Raw genomic sequence first — 23,063 nt, 5'->3', positions numbered from 1 at the left:
ATAGAATACTTAAAACCTACTTGAAACCCTCATCCTACCAACCCACAGACCCCTGAGGTATATATTGTATTATTTTATCATTCCAATTTCTCTCTGACTCTGTCAATCAGTTTGTTTCTAATGACTTCATATCATTGTTTTCTGGCACTATATATCTTAGTGCCAATGTATTGGGATCCTTAGGGACCCCAGTTATTTTTTTGCAGTCTTATCTGATGCAAAATCCTGAAAACAGGAATGGCTTTGTTTAGAGCTAGTTTGTTGTGTCCCATACGATACGCCAAAACTTTACAATATTACTCTCAGCGTAGAGTCATTTGTTACTCCTGCAGTAAGTATAGCAGTTAATTAAAACACAGAAGCTTCACTTTATTACAGTTCATTTCAAATCCAGCGATGGGCAGGTCTGGTCTATTAATGCATTTACATACAGTGGTTACTACTTTGTATTAAAATCCTCTGCCTATATTTATAGTAGCATGATGATACAGAACAGTGAGATAGAGATCAATAGTTTTTGCCTATCATATGAGACACAACAGACAAATGCTCAGGTTAGCACAACAAGCAGAATGGCATGCAAGTAATTAACTATGAGGAGGGCATATTAAAACACCAGAGCTGGAGGATGCACCTGCCGGTTCTGGTGTGTCAGTCAGCTACAGCAGCACCAGCGAGAGGGTTACGCCTAAGAACAGGATAGTGTGCTGGTGTTGCTCTGCTGTTGTAAGGGATGTGAAACAAAAACATCCAATATACTAAAGTCCTACAACCATTTCAACTTTAGTTGGGTTTTGGCTGATGGTTTACATGACAGCAGGGTTTTGGGTGCCTGAAAAGGCAACATTTTGAAAATGGGTTCCAGTTTGCAATTTTTTGGAAACACCACCGTCTCCGTTGTCATGCAAACTTGCAATATGCACTTCCACTGAAAAGGGAGACTCTTCGTACATGCGCATTATGGTTCGAGTCACTAGTCATGCGCGAGAAAGTCGACCATCACAACAAAAATGGCGGACTCCGAAGCTCTGTCTGTGCTGCTCCAAACTCAGCCCCAAACTCTTCTCACTGTACACACATGACTGTGCCTCCACTCAGGACAGTAACATCATCATTAAGTATGCGGCTGGCACGACCATCCTCAGCCTGATCAAAGGGGGGGATGAGTCATCGTACAGGGACCTGGTCCACAAGATCACTGTCTACGGAGAGGACAATGATCTTGTTCTCAACCTAGACAAAACAAAAAAACTCATTCTGGATTTCAGGAGGAGAGCCCCCCCTCTGCAGCCTCTCATCATCAAGGGGACTGAGGTTGAGTGAACTGACAGCTACAGGTTCCTAGGCCTTCACATCACAGAGAGCCTTAGCTGGACGAAAAACACTGCAGCAACAGTGAAAAAAGCTCAGCAGAGACTCTACTTCATCAGGCTGCTGAAGAAGGCCGGACTCAAACACCAGCCCCTCACCCAAGTCTACAGAGGACTTGTTGAGAGCATCCTCACCAATGGTATAACAGTGTGGTACGGTAACATCACCCTGGCTGAGAGGAAATCGCTGCAACGGGTCATTAAAAACTGCAGAGAGGGTCATCAGTTCTGACCTCCCCTACACTGACACTATACATACTCAGCGCTGCAGGAGGAGAGCACACAGCATCATTAGGGACAAACATCACCCCGCTCACACCCTGTTCAAGTGGGTGGAGTCAGGCTACAACCTGAGACAGCGCAGGCCTGTGAGCATCAGAACTGTCAAGGCCCGGTTCCACAACAGCTTCTTTCCATCCACTGTCAGACTGGTGGCACAGGAGGGACAGACGTATCTCACTCCTCACTGACACTACCTGTCCCTACATATACACATATACAAAATGTGCAATACTATAATGGACTCACTCTCCACATGTGCAATATATTATGTGCAATAAGTGATCAGTATTAGGAATGTCAATACTCGTTACATTTTTTTATATTTATTTATACAGGGTTCTCTCCACATCCATTGTACTGTATTGCCACTTATGAGTGGATTTGTATATTTGTGTGTTTGCACTATTTGAGCTGCTCTTTTATTTATTTTAGGTCTTAATCAAACGTGTCTATTTTTATATATGTGTGTGTGTATATATATATATATATATATATATATTTTTTTAATTTATTTTTTTTTTTTAACTAAGCTGACAAAGAGAGATGCACAAGAATTCCAATGTGCCTATACTGTAACATACCTGTACAAATGGCAATAAACTCTACTGAATTTATCAACGCTCTCCAGCAAAGTGGAGATTTACTGTAGCGAGGCGGCAAAGCGTAGTAACTCCACCTCGTCGTCCGTCCAGACAGACGGTGCGGTTGCCATTTTTGTTTATACATCACCGTTCTGTAGAAGGAAGCGCAGGCACGTGTTGTTTCATCACAAAGTCACACAGCCAACTAGCCTAGTATGTATACTACAGCATTTTTGATCATCTTTGCGGATCCGTGTGGGGGGATTTTTTCTGGCGGCGCATTGGCAGAGGTGGGGCGGTGTGGGTAGATGAAAAATGAAAACAAACAGTTTTTGGGTGGTAACACATTACATGACATTGTAAATGCAATCACCTGAAATCTTGTTGGTAACACATTATATTACTTATGGTACTTACTGGTACCACTAAAACATATATTACTGTCACACCCAACATTGTTTGTGCATACTTTTTAAACCATGTTACCTGACTCGCTATTCTCATAGATTTATGACTTAATTCTTGAAATCTACATTTTTTTGGCCCTAATCCTTCACTCGTAGTAGTTCAACCAATGACATGTTTTGCTTGAGGAAAAAAAGCACTATTGTTAACTTAAGATCAAGGAGGGAAAAAGGCTACATGGAGCATGCTGGCAATTTCTAGTCAAGAAAAATAGAACAGATTCCATTAAAGATGGCATTTTAAATACTTAAAACTGGCTTTGAATACAGAACACTTAATTGTATCCTGTTATCTTAATTGCTACTGCAAGGTTGTTTTGTTAAGCAGGGGAGAAGCAGTGCAGCAGGTGGTCATCACTTCAGAAAAAAAAAGATGGGGGTATTCTCATATCAAAATACCTCTTTTTGCTTGAAAAATACTTTTGAGGTCGAATCATTATGCATCCTGGAGCTGTTATGTAAATGATTCCAATTTGACCGTTAGCATGTCTGTAGTAAGCAGAATAATATTATTGTGGATATCTGCTGGTAAAACTGCAAAAACAAACCCTCACATTCAGAACATTACACAAGATAAAGTAAAGCCGCTCTAACTTCAGTTTCATCGTGACTGTAAGAAGAGGACAGACCACGTTTAAAAAAGTTTGGTCAATATGTGTCAGATAATCCTGACCAACGGGACCTTTCTTCTTGGAAATAAAGATTTGATTTTGCACTGTTAAAACCGCTGTGAATCAAATCAAGCCAACACTCTTATAATCCATCCATAACAAAGTATCACATGATGATATGTGAAAGCAAACTGCATGAGAGAGGGGAAAGATAACAGACTGTCCAAGTGTCAGGGATTTGTCAGCATTTAAACAGACAGGCCCTGCTTTCTCTCACTCTGTTTCTCACTGTCTCCCTCCCAATCTGTCTCTTTCTCCACACACACACGGCACATCACGCCAAACAATTTTCCAACTGACTGCACGTGCGCATGTGCTTATGTGTGCACGTGTGTCCGTGTATGCTGGATCTGTGCTTTGTGTGTGGAGATCAGAGAAAGACCTTTTGCTCTGCCTCGGCTGCCCTGTGACTGGCAACCTCAGATTAATATGATTTATTTGACACTGGTAAACAATGCAGTAAATACATAAGGCTGTTCAATCAATCAGCATCATGGTACCCTAACCTGGCCTACTAAAGCTGTAGTGTGTGTGTGTGTGTGTGAGAGAGGGAGAGAGAGAGCGTGCGACTGACTTGCGTTATCTTCAGCAACACAAACCAAACTTAGCACCAGTTCATTGGGCACGAGCTGTGTCATGTCAATCTTTGAGTTTCGAGTCCTAGACAAGTCATAATACACTATTATAATACACTATTCAGCAAATGCAATGCAATTTTAAGAACAGGGAAATGAAACAAATTTACAAATATCCTTAATGCTTCTAAGAATGTATATTTATTTGTCAAAACATGTTTGTTAAAACAAGTGTGGCCAAACTTAATCAGTAAACAAGTTGTGTTGACATTGGACTTTAATAGCATTAAGCACCATTAACCACAATAGAGTTAATTTTGTATTTTTCTCTGTCTTGTTGTAAACTTATCTTATGATGGAAAAATATCTAAAACTTTCTCTCCCCAAATTTGTTGGACATTTTCTTAAAGACTATTATTGTTTAAAATAATATTGTATACTAATGAATGGTTTATGTCCAAATAAAATAAAGTGATTAATGTTAACAACAACACAGCATTTTGTGCTGCTGGAAGATGTTTAGTGCATCTGCTGACACAAGAGACAGAAGAATGAAGGATGAAGTAAAGATAATATTTGATACAGAATATGAGTGTACAAATTAACAGATGATTTGCACTGATTAAGATTTAAGAGAAGTCTTTGGCGCTTGGACACCAGAGGGAGATATTTTGTGATCGAGGGATATCTGAGCAGCAGCAAGATAATCCCCCCATGGAGTCCAGACACTGGTGGTGGCTGCTGACTGAGCCTGATGGCTGATGAGGCAGATGAGGCTGATGAATCCGTAAAGACTGGGTGGTGATGGGGAGGTGGAGGATGTGCACGACTGCAGCAAAAATGAACCACATTTAAAATGAGGAGAAAAAAAATGCGATAAAACATATAATTGTCATTTTGAGACAATTTTATGCTACTGATATAATGATAAAATAATAGCATAATAATGCAAGCACAGCCTTTCAAATGGCAATTAACTGTTCATTCTCAAGAATATTCAGACATTGAAATTAGCATATGAAAAACAAAAAAGTAATGAACACCTACTATTATACAAGCAAGTATATATAAAATAATGGTATCTTTATAGGAGAAGCCCAAAATCATTTGACGTTTGAGACTTAATACAAAGTTTGGTTAACAAAAACAAAACCAAGCGATGCCTCTTGAGACTATAGACAAGCTTAGCCAACACCGCAGTTGCCTCCATAATCAAGCCAGTGTGCTTCCGGTAATGAACGGCCTGGGAGCCGGCAGTTTGCTAGTGGATTAATGGAGTGGAGGATAAAGTTGCTGGAGGGTAAAATTACAAGCAACAGACTTTATAACTCTTTACAGCCTTTACAGAAGCATTCAGTGCAGTGTGTGTAGTGAGTGAGGAGGAGAGAGACGGTGTGTCTGTCCTCGGGACAGGCAGGTGTGCTGGACACCAGGTTAGCAGGAAACCATAAATGTAACAGTGAATGTTCAGTGTGAGCTACAGTTTGTCAGGACAGCCAGACCAGTGAAGCTATTTTAGGGACATGTAGAGAAATCGAGTAACTGTTTGGAACAAATATCTGTAGGTGGTGAAGCGTCACTGCTGAATGATCAGCCTTTAATGGCACACTTTTGAAAATCACACTTTTTCATGTTTGGACTTGGGGAAATGTATCAAGTATTCTTAAGTCAAAAGGCTCAGGTGCAAGTTGTGAAGTCACAAGTCATTAGTGTTACAACAACGTATCGCTGGGATTGCTGATGATGAAGTAAATCTTCTTGCAGCAACCTCTATACGGCACTATCACATCGAAAACACAAGATGAAGGAGCCATCCCACCGAGGACACCACCTGTTTGAACTGCTGCCCTCAGGCAGGAGATACAGGACAATTAAAACAAGGACAAACCAGTTAAAAAACAGCTTTTATCCAAAAGCAATAACTGCACCTAATGAATTCATGAAGGCTTAACTGTGAAAAATATGCTTGAGTGCAATATTACGGATCTGTGCAGTAGGTGGAATGCCCTGTGTGTGTGATTTGTTTTTAATAATGTTTCATGTTTTACTCTTTACTATGTAGTATGTTATTGCTTTTATAACCTATTTCTTACTTATACTTGCTCTGGGGGGTTGCATTCAATTTTGTTGTACACGTACCATGACAATAAAGACATTCTATTCTATTCTATTCTATTCTATTCTATTCTGGGGCCAACACCTTGATGGCATCAGATTTCATCTTACATTCTCAAGTTTCATTCAGTATTCTTAAATTTAATTTTATTTACTCAAGGTTCCACATATTCAAGACATTTTCAAGTTTCATTCCATATATTAAAATGTTCCTGTTTTTATTTCATTTATTCCTACTTCACATTATATATAATACAATTTTTTTTCAAACTTTAAATTAGTCATGCTTTTGTCTGTTCTGTGATCAGCCACCTGTTAATGCAATCTTATCTGACAGAAATTATTATTATAATTTTTAATCATCACAGTAGTACTCTGTCCACGACAAATAAACCTATCAAGCCGGAAACAATGACTCACAGTCGACCATTATCCAAAGCATTTGTTTGAGTTACAGCTTGCCTCATTCTGAGTGAAACGCTTGAAATTTATGGCCCTCTAACAACTTTGAAAATACAAGCCAGCTGAGCATTTGACAGGACCAGACAGAGTTGTTAAAAAGACTGGGGGGAAAAAACAATAGCGTTCACAAAGAATGAGATGTGGAAGAAAAACGACATGTTGGCTCAACAAACCATTGAGCCCATTTTTGGGGAATGACTGTAGGTTAATAGCAGTTTTGCAAATGCTGCAGCAGCACCACACTGTCACTACGGCTATAAGGACATGAATAATGCACAAAGTGGATTAGAATGACATAAAGTATTTGCTCAGTGGTTATTTGCTGCATACTGTAGTGTGATTTTCTCATTACCAGGATCCTCTTTTTATCACAACAGTTCAACAGTCATATTAAGGTAATGGATATAAAGAAAGCAGGAAGAATAATGTACTGTGTTATGCTGGCACCACTGTAAATTTAATAAACCACTGGCACGAGGACAATTTGCTTGTGTAGGATGAGCAGTTTAATTGAAAAAGAAATTAAAGTGTCATCTAATTGCTTTAACCTGGTATATTAACATAAGCAGCGTAAACAACACATATAATAATTGTACTAAATGTAAAAAGAAAATATAAGTAACATAAATAAGAAGCTGAAATCAGAAAACATATTTAATCAGACTCACGTTTCAGCTCCTGTCACACCTGGGGATTGCTAATTAAAAATCAATGCTTTAATGCAGCTTCATCAGCACACTCCATTTCACAGGCCACGTGCAGGTAGTTTGCTTCAATTTTTAATTACACCTTGCATGCTAATATGGAATATAAACCAAACATTTACCAGTGGGGACACCTTTTCATTTCACGCTGGGATGCCCTCTTGTGTTTATGAAACAAGTGAGTGTGTCTGCCAGTGCATTAAACAAGGATGATGTGTGTCTCCTTACCATCAGTACTTAATTAGCTATTTACAAAATCTGGAAAAAATGTGCTAACTGATGATGTTGCTGGCAAATGACTGAGAGCCTATTCGTCAAACTCAAACAAGATTGGCATTGTGTAAAAGTAGTGGGACAGTACATTTGCTTATTTTACTCCTTTTTTTCAACTTTGAGTCAAACTAACCATGTCTTTACACTGAAATGAACAGGTTAAAGTAATCCAGCCCACAATCCCAAGGAAATCTTGGGGTTTAAGGGTGAGTGCAAAATGTGGCATACACTTTACATCCAATGCTAATGCAAAACAAAGCATGTCTGTTTTGTATCAAAGCAAATTGTTATGGTGTGGGGTTGAGGGTGGTAAATGGAGACTGCAGCGTAAAGGCCAAATTATCCCACGTGTAAATATATATTAATAATCACAGCCCCTGGAATTAAATGCATTTGTCCCCCACTTGCTGCTTGTACATACCAGCTCCTGTAGCAGCTCTTCCTCTCTGCTCCTGAGGCAGTTCCTGTTCCACCGGGAACTGCCCATTGGTTCGACATCCCATTGTTCCGACCATATTAAACCCATTGTTCCAAAGTCCCGTAGTTCCGAAATCATCACAATGTCCTGTGGTTAAGGTCTGGTTAGGTTTAGGCACAAAAACCACTTGGTTAGGGTCAGGAAAAGATCATGGTGTGGGTTAAAATGGAAAAGAAAGTGACAAACACATAAGCTGTGAGTCTGCTCTGCCTCAAGCCTTTCCCAGCTGACCCAGAGCCGGTCGCGGCGCACCATCAAGGCAGAAATACGCCCGCCGGGAGCCGTTCAGCACCGCGGACCCTCGGACTAATGGGATGTCAGACCAATGGGCTGTTGGACCAATGACATGGACCCTCCCAACCATGGATGCATAAAGAGAGCTCTGTTGCTGTCTCGCGTGTGACAAAGACGGGATGATGAGAGACTTGTTGTTGAGGTCGAGAAATATCCCGAGCCAAATGACCCACAATCCCGTCATTATAAAGACAGTGGCCAAAAAGATCATGCCTGGTGAGTCATAGATCTGATGACTGGCTCTTCAGGTGAGAAATGAACTTGAATTAGAGGCTCTTCACACATGATTTTAAGCTAACGCAGAAGTACAAGAGGTACAGATTTATCAATAAAAGTAACAATAACTTTGTGTGGTCATCTGTCAATGAGCTGCAGTGCCACATGCCAGTGTGTGCTAGGGGTTTCACTTGTTGTGCATCACAGGACGTGCTGTACCGTGGCCATGCTGGTGTGTTTTCACCTTAAGACTGCACTTTATATCCAGTCATAGACCTGCAATTAATGTTGCCCCTTTCCCCTTAACCTAATGTTAACATAGATACCAAAGGCAGGTAAAGTAGAAAGAAGTAATATTAAAAAAACCTTGCCTTGATATAATGTGTATGATCATATTGTAAAAGCAAGTTGTAGATTTATTGTTTTTGAGCTCTGCTACAGAAATACACATGACTGTGCTGCACAAATGAACAAAATAGGGCTATTCATAGTGTCACTGCATGTACAGTCACAGTATAAGTGACTGGAAAAACAATGCCTGCAAAAATCAAACTGCATGTTATGATCATGATATTTTATCATCCCCGTGTGGTGACTTGTCTTTGATGGCCTGATCCACCATAATCACAAACCATAAAACCAAACTGAGACACTTGAGCATCCTGCCATCACGTGTATAACAGGCTCTACACAATCACAACAAATAACACACTCACGTATCCACATGACACCCGAAACATTCTCACCTTTATCCACAGTATCTGACCTCTTGGTGCTTGATAGTTTAACTGCCATCAGTATGAATAACTGCTTTTTTTCAATTTAGCTTACTGTGGCGAGGAGGAGGAGTAAGGATAGTAAAGCTAAGGTTGTCAACAATGCCATCCTGGGAATTTCACCCAGAGAATTATTTTTGCAATACAAGGCACACAGGTACGTTTACTCAAGAGGCGTGAGACATGGTTTCAATTGATAAAAATACACTTTATTAAACAAATTGGGTAACAACCGTAATTAAAAATGTCATGCAGGGAGGGGAAAAGGAAACTGATCAGGGCTGAGGCCTAGTTGATGGACGGGGCCTAGTGCAGGGGAAGGATCCACCAAAAAAAACAGAAATCAACTTATATCACCGGACACACGTGGCAGACACACACTCAGTGAAGTAAACCACTCCCAAGAACACAGCAGACAAGACAGAAGGGTGCCAACACCAGATCACCAACACCGCCACCACCGGCCACCAGCCACTGAAAAGAAGGGAAGATAAAACAAATTAGTGGGGTTGCAACAAAAACACAAAGCAAAATCTAACAAAATTATAATTAAAGGGGCAGGGCACAAACTTAAACTTAACAAAATATATCAACCAATAACTACCCAATTTGGATTCAAACAAATATAGCCCAAACAAAAAAGAAAATAAGGCTAAAGAACAAAAAAACAAAAGAATTTCCTAATTGCATCAAGGACCTTTCAAATTAATTCAGTTAATTAGCAAATGAGTTACACAAACAGACCGAATCAAGTTCAACCCAAACAAAACATACAAATAAACCTATACAAATAACCAAAAATAATGGTGTAAACCCACGCTTTCACACATGCATTCCATATAAATAGAGAACCGTGCCCCGGCATGCGGCCGAGCAACTGCCCGCACCGGACGTTGAAACAGTCACCAAGGGTCTATTTTGTTGAAGCAGAGCTTACAAGACCGCCGCGTGGCGCCGTGCCATAAAAGCGAAGCCGCAGCAGAGACACGCCGCAGAGGCAAAGCAGCAGCCACAGCGGAGACAAAACATCAGACGAATCAGCAGAAGCAGGGGAGACAGCAGCAGCCACAGTGGAGACAAAACAGCAGCGCCCCAATAAGCTGGTTACAGTAGTTCCTAATCAAGAAAAATACTATTAGCAATATTAAGTACAGTGATGATGACGCGGTGCACATTATGCTACACATACATACCTTTTTAGCAGCGATGGACACACACACACACATTCACGAGAGGAGGGAGGGAGAGAGGACCCCTGGCAGCCACCAGCATTTACCTGTGACCACACTAGCATTAGCCACCGGACAGCATCAACCATACCGCAGAGAGAGAGGACACCTACCACAGACACGCAGCGGTGCATACAGGGGGCCGGAGCAGCACACAGACAGTCGCCCTACAACACAACACCAATGCCTTAAGCACACTGAGAGACACAAACGACCAGCGAGGTGAAGCAGCGTGCAGCCATACCTGTCGGATCAAATGACCCCTAACCCAGAAGTGACGCAGAGTTGACGGAGGCGCAAAGGAAGAAACTGGTGGGTGGACTGCCGCTTTTATACTGGCCCACCTCATCAGCAGCCACCAGCAGCGCTCATTATAAACAGTGGCAAATCACAAAGGATAAACACCTCTATGCTGCTACATTACATTGAGGCATCCCTTATAATATGAAGGCTTGTGTTGGCCCTAGCTTTAATAACAGCCCTAAGCAGCACCTCTACACGATAAAAAGTTACATGAGCTTCTGGCTGGTGCCAAAAATCTTAAGCCTGTGTAAAAACAATGCATCTGCTGATTCAGCTTTGACCTTAAAATTTCATCATAGGTTCTCCAGCTGACTGCATCATCAACACAGTTGATGTTTATAAGAGCTGACCTGAGTGATAGATTGGCTGCGGATGATAACTGGCCGGTGTTCACTCACTGCTCTGGGATCAAACACCATCTCCTGCATCTTCTTGATGTTTTGAATCATATTGCAGAAACATATTTTCAAGGAGATAATATGATGCATCCAAGAGTGGCAGTTTCATGAGAGAATTCGATAACATGAGTTCCCTGGCTGGATGGTGATACAGCCGTTGGTAAACAGTATGAGTAAGTCCAAAGATCTGAAACAACCCTGGGGAGCCCTCATGCTGACTGACCTTGGTACTGACAGACAATTGTTAATACCGTATGCCACTGGATCAAGCATCTGCTGTGGTTACTGAATGGAGATAGGGGGCTGCACGGTGCACATACTAAACTCAGATCAACAAAGAAAGGAATTAACACAGTCTTTGTGATGCTTTGAGACCAAATGCATCATCTGTGCTTCTTCCCTGCTGATAAGCAAACTGAAAGCAGTGGCATAATGACTTAACCTCAGTTTTACCACAATCCTTGTTAAGGCCTTTTCTTAGAGAAGAGCCTTTAATGCCACAATCTTGTTAAACATTATGTCAATATAGGGAGTTAAAGAACCACATGCTGGCATACTTTGGTTTCTCTTTTTACAGTTAATGTTACTAATTATATGATGTGCATAGACTAACATTTGCAGAGGTTCCATTTTGATTATAAGGAACAAAACTACAGAACCCATTTTTATTCAGATATCCTAAGTGGGTCATGTAAGTTAGCTCTATGCAGAGTCTGCATCGTAGCCTACGCACGCAGCCTACGCCACTGTGAGCATTCATACTTGTGCGGTGGTGTGTCTGTGTCACTCTGCAGTTACACCTCCAAACACTAGTCAGCGGTGGAGGTTTCTGTGAAGTTCTGTAAAGTTTAGTTGATTCAAAACACATATTAAATGTGGCTTAGTAGCAACAATTTCAAACACACAATGGCTTCACTATAACTCGCAGCATTCACAGACAAACACTTGTCTTTATCTGGACACATTTTCCCCACAAACACAACATGCTAACATTATTAACACAAGCCTATGGCATTTTACATTGTATAAATTAGCCTAGCAGTTAGCAGACTTTTCCTCTACTCGTATGAAACAGCAACATTTAACAAAGGTAACGCTACTATTCAGCTCCATTACAGCTCACAAGGTTCACTGACAAAACAACTGTCTTATACTAAACATGTTTACCAAACAAATACAATATGCTAACGTTATTAGCACAAGTCTTTGGCATTTTACATTGTATAAATTAGCCTAGCGACTAGCGGAGATTTCCCTTGCTCATATGAAGCCAGGATAAATCCTGAAGTGTAAATCCCTGAAGGATACATTTTAGTGTTTCTTATCTTTGAAATGAAAGTAAATAAAAGAGGTGAGCGTCACCACAAAGTGCGGTTACATTTCTGGGGAGGTGCACGTCAGGCTAAGGCATAGGGTACAGCATAGGCTCTACGTCAACGCAGTATCTATGCCAAGGTACAGCGTCGATTTGAGTCCCACATTAAGGTGCGAGTTCAATGGACCCCTTTGAAAATAGCCATACCATTTGTTAGCATAGCTTTCTGACAAGCTATGCCAATATGGTTGGTCCCAGTGGATACCTTAGGTCATGTAGTGTTTAGCTTAAAAATTAGGACTCCAAAGCCAGAGCCACAAGACATTAATATTGGCCTCCAATTATTTTCACCAAGGAGGCCAGGAGGGACGGGCGGGGCAGCAGCTTGATAAAACTACTAAAATTAAGTTGTAACAGTGTTACATTGATAAAGACTGTTAAATGACTCCACTTAACCCAGACAACACTACAAGATTTTCAGCAACTACCGCAAATATACTTAGTTTAAAATGAACGAGCTTTGCTTTGGTTAAACTGTGTTATTTAGATATAACTATTGCAGCCCTCGTGGGTATTTATGTGTTATGCAGTATAACATTTTAATTTAGTTGAGCAGCTTAAACAGATAAAAAGATAAGCTGTCGTTTATTATGCCTTATGCACACAACAAATGTATCTGGTTTTATGAAATTCCCTGAAATATTTTAAATGTATTATTTTCAAGACATGCAGTGCCTACAATTATGTATTATTCACTTCTGTGTAAAACTGAGGACAAGTTAAAAAAAAAAGTGACTTACTAAGACCTTTAAAAAGAATGAGGTTTTCCAATCAATAAACTCTTGGCAAACAGAGAAGCCACATTCATTAAGGCCTTTATAAAACACATATTTCTTCATGGGGGACTTCAAGGTCCTCCATTAAATTTGATTAATTAATTAACCTTGTGCTAGTTTCAAATGACCTGCCTGAGATGAACACAGTGATAATGATAACCCATTCACTTAAAGGAAAGAAACAAACCGTGCCTTAAGAGGGCTGCTGGCAACACCTGAAGGCACAGTTTGAAGCTTGAGGCAGAGGTGAGGAAAGCACTTGCATTCATGAGAAGATGTGGTGTACAATTTATTTTAGACATTTTGCAGAGTGCAAAAAAGAATGCTTCCAATTTTTTCCAAATACTCTTATCAACTGAATTATATGGGTATTTTTCATTAAAGAAAAAATGTTTGCATGCTTTCTGCAGGCAAGTAAGTGATTTAAGAAGATGGAAAAATAGCCTCTTTGGTGATTTGTTTCTTTCAAAACAGACCCATGGATCAATAACCCATCAAGTGGGAATCCATTGACCTTTGGCATGTAGTCGTGAACTGATGAAATCCAAAATGTATATGAGGAAATCCATTGCATACAGGTTGCATATGGTGAAAACAATCTGCAAACTCATCTGTAAATCTGTAAACATTCATCTTCAAACTTTTCATGTGATCTATCACTATTCCCATAGTGTTGGTAGTTTATTATCTCTCTGACCATACCATTACATCCTTTTATAAATTCATACATTGTTTGTAATTCATCAAAAGTTAGTGTTAAATATTTCGAAATCTATGGTTAAAATTGCTCGACCAGACATGTTTTAAAACATATGAAAATACTCTAAATCCCAAAACACACTGGCGGCATTATTGTATAGGGTGCTGTTTGTAAAGTGGCTCACGCTGAAAATAACATCAACATTTTGCCACATTTAGCTTCAAACAATGTTTAAAAAATTGTCGTAATTTTTTTAACATCACCTTTTACCACATTTACAGCATTATTTGTTAACTTAGAATTATATTAAATAGTTAAATCTAAATATTAAATGTGGCACCTAAATGTTAAATGTTTTAAAAAATAAATAAATAAAATGCTTTTATTTAAAGCAGTAGAGAAAAACCCCAGCAAATTCACCAACTTTAGCTGAGAACCTAGGACCTGTTTAATCTGTTTGAGTGTGACCTCAGTGTAAATTATAGACACTAAGGGAAAAAGGGGTTACATTTTGGAGGCACCGCTGGGATTGTTTTTTTTTTTTCTACCTCTACAAGGGACAGTGTAACATTGAGTTTCCTACTGCAAGATTTTTTTTTTGTGTTTGTGACATTATAGTCAAGTGCTTGCAGTGTTTCAAACATGGAGCTCAGTAAGGCTGTGGAATGGAGCCAAGAAGCGAATATCAGTTTCTCCCGTGCCAGTGTATTGAGTAATGTTCCCATAGATGAAGTGGATGATACCATTGTGAAAGTGTTGGACACCGTGAAGGTTTTTGGCCGCACTAGGATTTGTGGACGGCGTGGAGACACCACTGGTCTCAAGCTGTTCATACTAGTTGAGACTAGAAGTGACATTGACCCTGATAGTGTACCCCGTGAAATAGGCATTGATGGAGAAGCAGGGCCCTGGACTGTGCACTTAGTTCAGAGTTGTTGTCGTGTTGTTGCACGTCCTGATGCAGACTTTCAGGCAAGGTTATTGGCCCTACTCCACCAAGAGGGTAAAACCCTGGAGGACATTAGGTCCATTGTGTCTGACGAACCACCTCCAAAACCAGATCTGAACACAGATTTAGTGAATGCTATTGGCAGGCTGGTTGACAAGTGTTGTCAGGGACCCGCTGATGGTCCTGGTTACAGAAAGCTGAGGTTGTTTTCTGGTTTGAAACCTGTTCCCGCAGGTGAAGAAGAATATGATGCCTGGATGGAGCAGGCCACTCAAATGATAAGTGAGTGGCAGTGTAGTGACGCAGCTAAGAAGCAGCGCATTGTTGAGAGTTTGAAGGGACCTGCTGCTGACATTGTTAGGTTCCTGAAGGTCAGTAATCCCTCTGCTACCGCCACAGACTACTTAGTTGCACTGGAGACAGCCTATGGTACTACAGAGAGTGGGCCAGACCTCATGGCGAAGTTCAGGCACACTTATCAAGAAGAAGGAGAAAAATTGTCTGCCTTCCTGTACCGGCTGGATAAGCTACTCCATCGAGCATTACTGAAAGGTGGCGTTGAGTCTGCAGGCATGAACAGAGCACGGATGGAGCAGCTGGTTAAAGGTGCGTTGACCACTGACATGGTTGCTTTACGTGTTAGAATGAGCCACTCTCTGCAGAACCCCCCTTCTTTTTCCCAACTGATGAAAGAAGTGAGAGAAGAGGAGAACTGGATCAGTGGTCGAGAGAGTGTGAAAACAACAGCTAAAGTTAACACGTCAATTGTTCCTGATGCATCCACAGTTTCTGGACTGGATAGTCTGAAACGAGAAGTCAAAGAGCTGTCTTCACAGGTGTCTAGACTACTGAGCGTAGCTACTGTGACTTCTAGCCCTGACGTGTCAAAGACCCAGATGCGTGTGTCAGAGGTTGTTACTCAGAGTGCCCCACCTAAAGTCAAAACCTCTAAGTCTCCCACATCAGACATCTTTTGTTACAAGTGTGGTGAAGACGGGCATGCAAGGAGAGAATGCCAAGGCTCTGAGGACCTGAGAAAAGTAAATCAAAAACTGATGAGAATGCACAAGAAACAGGGAAACTCTGCAGGAGCTCGGTGAAGGAACGGTGCGGGGCTCCAGAGGAAATTCGTTCCACCAACTGTTCATCTGCCGCAACCTCCAACCTGCCACAAGGTTTGGTAGGACCAACCTCTGTCGTACCTGTGTTGATAGAGGGAGTGTATGCAAAAGCATTGTTAGATAGTGGGTCACAAGTCACTATTTTGTACAGGAGCTTTTACAACACTTACTTGAAACATTTAACAATGCAGCCTGTTGAGAACCTTGAGATTTGGGGGTTAAGTTCTCACGAATACCCTTACGATGGCTACCTACCACTCAGGCTTGAGTTCACTGAAAGTGTGGCTGGCGTCCCCCAGACTGTTGACACATTGGCTTTGGTGTGTCCAGACCCTGTAAAAGATGAAGGCATAGCCCTCCTTGTAGGCACAAACACCAGCCTAGTGAGACAGTTGTTTGACTCCTGTAAACAGGAAGCCGGTGACAGATTTTTGAGCACCCTGAGCATTCACCCAGTAATCAGAGACGCTTATCAGTCACTCGCCCACACACATGTTTCACCAGATGAGACTGACAAACATGGAACTGTGTGGTTCATGCAGCATAGGCCACTGATTCTTAAGCCGGGAAAACAGTTACATGTTACTGGCTTAGCCAAGTTCCCTGGTGAATTCAATGACAAGTTAGCACTTGTAGAGCAGCCTGAAGACACTTCAGGTGATAAGCTCCAGGTGAGGCCAGAAGTACACCCCGCATCAGTTGTGTACAGCAAATGCATCACAGTGACTCTCAGAAACACTTCAGCCGAGGAGATTGTTTTGACGCGAGGAACTCCTCTGGCTCATGTTTTTCCTGTTACGATGGTTCCACAAGTTGCCACCAGGGCAGAAAAGGAACCACCAAACACACTCACCGTTTCCTCTTTTGACTTTGGCAATTCACCAATTCCCGAAGACGCTAAAAATCGTCTCTGCCATAAAATGTTGGAGAGGAAGGATGTCTTTTCGTGTCATGAGTGGGACGTGGGGTGTTCAAAGGGTACAAAACATGACATCAGATTAACAGACACAAAACCCTTCCGAGAAAGATCTCGGCGCTTGCCACCCGCTGATCTGGAGGATGTTCGCAAACATTTGCAGGAACTTCAAGAGAACGGCATCATCTCAGAGTCCCGCAGTCCCTACGCGTCCCCGATTGTGGTGGTTCGTAAGAAAAATGGCAAAGTGAGAATGTGTGTTGATTACAGAACTTTGAATCAACGAACTATCCCAGACCAGTATACTGTTCCCAGAGTCGAAGATGCGCTCCACTCATTGTCGGGAAGCAAATGGTTCAGTGTATTAGACTTGAGGAGCGGATACTACCAGATCCCTATGAGTGACGCCGACAAAGAAAAGACAGCCTTCATATGTCCTCTTGGCTTTTATGAATTCGAACGCATGCCTCAAGGAATCTCGGGAGCACCTGCAACATTCCAGAGAGTGATGGAACGAACCATCGGAGATATGAACTTTCTGGAAGTTCTAGTGTATCTGGATGACTTGATTGTTTTTGGCAAAACCATCGAGGAACATGAAGAGAGGTTGTTAAAAGTCCTTGACAGACTCAAAGAAGAGGGTCTAAAGCTGTCCTTGGACAAGTGCCAGTTCGGCAGAACATCAGTCACTTATGTGGGGCACATTGTGTCAAAAGATGGGATTGCCACTGATCCATCTAAAATAGACGCTGTTGTTTCCTGGCCCAGACCCAACACAGTGACAGAGCTCAGATCTTTCTTAGGGTTTTGTGGCTACTATCGCCGTTTTGTGAGAGATTTTTCAAAGCTGTGTCGCCCCCTCAATGAGTTGCTTCAAGGGTATCCGCCCAGTTCCCGAGCAAAGACAGTGAAAGCTGGTCAGCCAGTCAACCACAAGTCCTTTTTCAAACCCTCAGAACCTTTCGGGTCCCGGTGGACTGAGCGTTGTGAAAGTGCCTTCCAAGAGCTTAAGACCCGGTTGACACAGGCACCCGTGCTAGCTTTTGCTGATCCCCAGAGAGCGTACGTGCTGCATGTTGACGCTAGCACAGATGGTCTGGGTGGCGTGTTGTATCAGCAGCACGAGGAAGGCCTGCGGCCGGTTGCGTTCATTAGCCGAAGCCTGTCACCCTCTGAAAAGAACTATCCCGCACATAAACTAGAGTTTTTAGCTCTAAAGTGGGCCGTGGTAGACAGACTACATGACTACTTGTACGGGGCGGAATTTGAAGTGAGAACTGACAACAATCCCTTGACGTATATTTTGACGTCAGCCAAACTAGATGCCACAGGGCACAGATGGTTGTCAGCATTGTCCACATACAATTTCGGTCTCAAATACAAGCCAGGGCGAAACAACATTGATGCAGACTCACTATCCAGGCGTCCCCATCCAAGCTTGTCTGATGCTAATGAATGGCATGAGATACCTGTTCCTGGTGTCAGAGCACTTTGTCAGTCTGCCTCAACAGGCGAAGGGGCAAGCCATCTCTCTTATCCTTGTGTTGTTCAGCAGATCGGTGCTCATGTGTCCGCTTTGCCCAAAGCATTTTGTCAGACTGCAGCTGTAGTGACAGATCAACTGCCAAAGTTCAGTCCAAGTGAACTGTTAGCAGCTCAGAAAAGTGACTCCTGCATGCGAGAGGTGTTGTTTGCCTTACAGCAGCGCAAAACTGCAGACAGCATTCAGTTAGAGCATCCAGACCTCAGGCTTTTCAAGAGAGAATGGGACAAGTTGTCAGTTGAGCAAGAGCTACTGTACCGAACATCGAAGTTGTCTGATGGACGTGTCAGAAAGCAGCTTGTACTCCCTGAACAGTTTTGTTCTGAACTCGTTGCATGATCAAACTGGACATTTAGGTTGTGACAAGACCTATGCTCTAGTCCGAGACAGATTTTTCTGGCCGCGCATGAAAGCGGATGTCGACTCCCACTGTAAGCGCTGCATAAAGAGGAAGACCTTGCCACAAAAAGCTGCACCATTGTCTCACATGCACAGCTCAGGTCCCCTTGATCTTGTATGCATTGATTTTTCATCCATTGAACCTGACGGCAAGAATGTGTGTAATGTGCTGGTTGTAACAGATCACTTTACGCGTTATGCGCAAGCTTTCCCTACACGTGATCAGAAAGCCATAACCGTAGCAAAAACACTGTGGGAGAGGTACTTCATTCATTATGGTCTTCCCACCCGCATACATTCAGATCAGGGGAGGGATTTCGAAAGTCAGCTGGTGAAAGAGATGTTGACAATGTTAGGTGTAAAGAAATCCCGAACTTCTCCCTACCATCCCCAAGGTGATCCACAACCGGAGAGGTTTAACCGGACACTTTTGGATATGTTAGGCACCTTGGATCCGAGTCAAAAGCAAAAGTGGAGTCAGCATGTAGCTCACCTTGTGCATGCGTATAACTGTACGCCAAACGAAGCAACTGGGTTCTCCCCATACTTTCTCATGTTTGGGAGAGAAGCAAGACTGCCCGTAGATGTTTGTTTTGGTGTGTCTGCGGATGGTACATCAACGGCTTCACATACCAAGTATGTATCCAAGATGAAAAAGGAGCTGCACGCAGCCTATCAGCTGGCTCAGAGTACCGCTGACAAGAGGAATCAAGGAAACAAAGAAAGGTATGATCAAAAAGTGAGATACCACTGTCTGAACCCTGGAGATAGAGTGCTACTCCGTAATCTGGGATTAAAAGGAAAACACAAGTTGGCGGATCGTTGGAGTGCAAATCCTTATGTTGTGGATAGCCAGATGTCGGATCTTCCAGTGTATCGACTAAAACCAGTGGATGGAAACGGACCAATCAAGGTGATGCATCGAAATCACATACTACCTTTGGGACAAGATGTTAGACTGAGTGCTGAAGACATCCCCAAGCCTGTTTGTTCTCCAAGAGCTATGAGATGAAGGAAGGCTAAAGAAAAGAGTAAAACTTCGGCTGAAGTTGTAGACCTTCTATCTGTTGAACCACAAACAGAGTATTGTTCTTCAGATTCAGAATCTGAGTTTGGTTGCTATTTTGAAGATGTAAATCTGGTTGAGACAGAGAAACCAGTTGCTCTAGAGTCTCATTTTGACCTACCTGAAGCAGCTGTTGCTGATGTTGAAGTAAATCAGACTGAACCTGTAGAAGACACAGAAAGAGTTCAGAGAGATGCACCCCCAGAGGTAGCAAATGAAAGTGTTGAGTCCCCGTGTGTACTCAGAAGGTCAGAGAGAGATAGGAAACCAGCAGAGAGGTTTACCTATGACACTTTAGGAGAACCCACATGAGAAGTTGTGACTGCCCCAAAGAGTTCTGTACAGTCAGTGCATGTGGGTAGTATCTTGTTTCCTGAAAGTTACAATAGCTCACATGTGTGGTGGTGTACACCTCTAGCTTTATGCAGAACTTGTGTGGGTTTACCAAAACTCTTGCCTTGCATTTAAAATCTTGTACCCCCAAATACTATACCTTTTTTTGTTTCATATTGACTGTATAGGACAGCATGGGGGCATGCTGATATTTGGTGGGGGGAGTGTGTAGGGTTCTCTAAAAATGAGTAAAAACATTCATCTTCTATTTTACTGTGTTTCTGTAATCTGAGTGATGGTAAAAAATATGCGGATTCTGCCTTTATATTGCTTTTAAAACACAGAGTAAGGTAGGACTTCATTTCCCAGAATCCTCTGGTTTTTCGGGTTTTCCGATAGTCCTGTTAAAATAAATATTGTTCATATATTAACTCTGTAATTCATGTTTTATAATGTTTAAAAGTATTCTCTGGTCGATAAAAATTATAGAGGTTAGGTTTTGTGTGTTTTAATAAAAAGACTAGAGTTTTCTCCAGGAGGAAGTATCCTAGACTCCACCGGGACAGTGAAGGAGCTGGCGGCACTTTCCTCATCGCCAGAGGCAGAGAGAGCTAAGTCAATGTTTGGAGACTCGAACTAAAAGTTGGCCCAGATATTGCACTGCCCAGAGAGACTTTAACCGGCCACAGTACTCTTTTCACATATCTCAGTCGAGTGTGAGTAATTTACACAACGGTGATGTTTACGAGCCGCGCTAGCATGGACTCCGCTACTAGCTCGTGCTGAGCGTTAGCTCAGTGACAGAGGACTAGCCGGCTTCACCGAACGAACACGAGGAAGTCTACACGGACATTTGTGCGCGCGGGAGGACGGTGACGACGGAGCAGACGGAGCGGACGAGGTGACAGCAGGGAACGAGGACGCGCCGCAGGTAGCTGGAGCTACGGGACTCGGCGGGAGCTGTCTGGACATCGCTCTACGGCCTGGCTGGCTGCACCGCCATGTTGCTTCTACAGTGCGAGGTCGCGTGAGTACTTGACATTGGAACGGAACCGAGTGAAGGATACAAGCACCGGACTGTGTTAAAGCAGACTGTGTGAACTGTCCCGGGTTTCTAAAGGTTAAGTTCTTTCACTGGATAAAACTTCATGTGCACCAACTCACCCCAACGGTTAGGAAGATTAACCAAGCGCTTGGGTTAGACTTTTACTGGTACCATTATCAGTTATGTGAACTGTGAAAAATATTTTTGGGTACAGGTGTGAGTACTGGTTATTGTGTTTGAATACACAAAGCACTGTTTTGATATTTCTATGCATTTGGGTTCTTGAGTGAGCATTCCATAGGTGAATACAGTTAAAAGAGTTAAAATACAAGAAGGGTTTTGTTTATTATTTTTTTTATTTGTTTATTTCATTCTTGAAGCGTTCATTCATTTAAAGGTACAACTCCAAAGAACTAAAGAGAATGTTTAATAAATAAATGCTTGTGTTTTACCTTTACCTATGGTCGTTTAACATTCTTTTGGAGTAAACTGTATTTCTGAGGGCTTACGTATTTTTGCTAGTGCTCACGTAGCATAGTAAGTTTTCAGTGGAGGCACCGCGCTAAATATCTTCCTCTTCTCATCCTATTGATAGAGTCCCTTTTATTTAAAGCAGTAGAGAAAAACCCCAGCAAATTCACCAACTTTAGCTGAGAACCTAGGACCTGTTTAATCTGTTTGAGTGTGACCTCAGCGTAAATTATAGACACTAAGGGAAAAAGGGGTTACATACATATATATATGAATCTCTCACATTTTTCACATCACTATATCACCGTTTAGACTAATCTGATGTTGGTAAAGTCTACACAGTGATTGAACAAACATTACTATTTCTGTGTGCACATTTTGTAAATAATAACATGGTTTTCTTAGATTAGCGGAGCTAACCGTTAGCTGTTATCCCTGTTAGCGGTGTCTGGAATGACTCATTAATGCTAAACGGTCCGTGAATTTTTTTTTTTCCAGCGGATGTCTTAGCTACAACATGATTGAGCTAGCAAAGCAGTTTTGTGTTGCTATGTGTGGTATTTATTCAGTTTTGGGAAATCACAATGTCTAGAAAGCAGGGTCAGCAGAAGCAAAGCTAACTTAACATCAGGACGTCACCTGTTAAAAGCCTCCTGTTGTCGGATACAACATGAATAGAACAGTTAATGAGTCATTACAGACACCGCTAACGGGGCTAACAGCTAACGGTTAGCCCAGCTAATCTACGATAACCATGTTATTTTAAAAATGTGCACACAGAAATAGTGTGCAATGTTTGTTCAATCATTGTGTTTATAGACTTTACAAACACCAGATTAGTCTAAACAGTGATATAGTGACGTGAAAAATGTGAAATATTCATATATATGTAGCTAAACTCTGCTGGTTTTCTACCCGGAAGTATTTGTAAACAACAAGGTGATTCCCTCCGGAGGGGCACTAAGAACTCAAAGTACACGTCAAATAAAATTTCTCCAAACATGCTTTTTGTTATTTTAGGTAGTTATTATCACGCTAATGTATGTTCAAGTGTTCATTTCCCCCGATAAGTTGGTTTTAATTCGTTATTTGATTCTATAAACACAGTCTGACCATCTCAAGCTTTTAATTTGGTACTTCCGGTGACCAACAGTGTGAATTTGCATATTAGCTAAATA

The 23,063-nt window shown here is 41.8% G+C and overlaps 1 protein-coding gene across 1 annotated transcript; it reads left to right on the top strand.

Moving 5' to 3' along the window:
* The first annotated feature begins 14,684 nt into the window (after nucleotides 1-14,684).
* On the top strand, nucleotides 14,685-16,091 carry LOC125880159 (paraneoplastic antigen Ma1 homolog). Its single transcript, XM_049562469.1, has one exon. It carries the CDS (start codon nucleotides 14,685-14,687, stop codon nucleotides 16,089-16,091), a length of 1,407 nt encoding a protein of 468 aa, XP_049418426.1.
* The last annotated feature ends 6,972 nt before the right edge of the window (nucleotides 16,092-23,063 follow it).

Source organism: Epinephelus fuscoguttatus, linkage group LG2, assembly GCF_011397635.1.
Source record: "Epinephelus fuscoguttatus linkage group LG2, E.fuscoguttatus.final_Chr_v1".
Taxonomy (NCBI): domain Eukaryota; kingdom Metazoa; phylum Chordata; class Actinopteri; order Perciformes; family Serranidae; genus Epinephelus; species Epinephelus fuscoguttatus.
The sequence above is the reverse complement of the archived record's forward strand: the minus strand, read 5'-3'. Positions and strand labels throughout refer to the sequence as shown.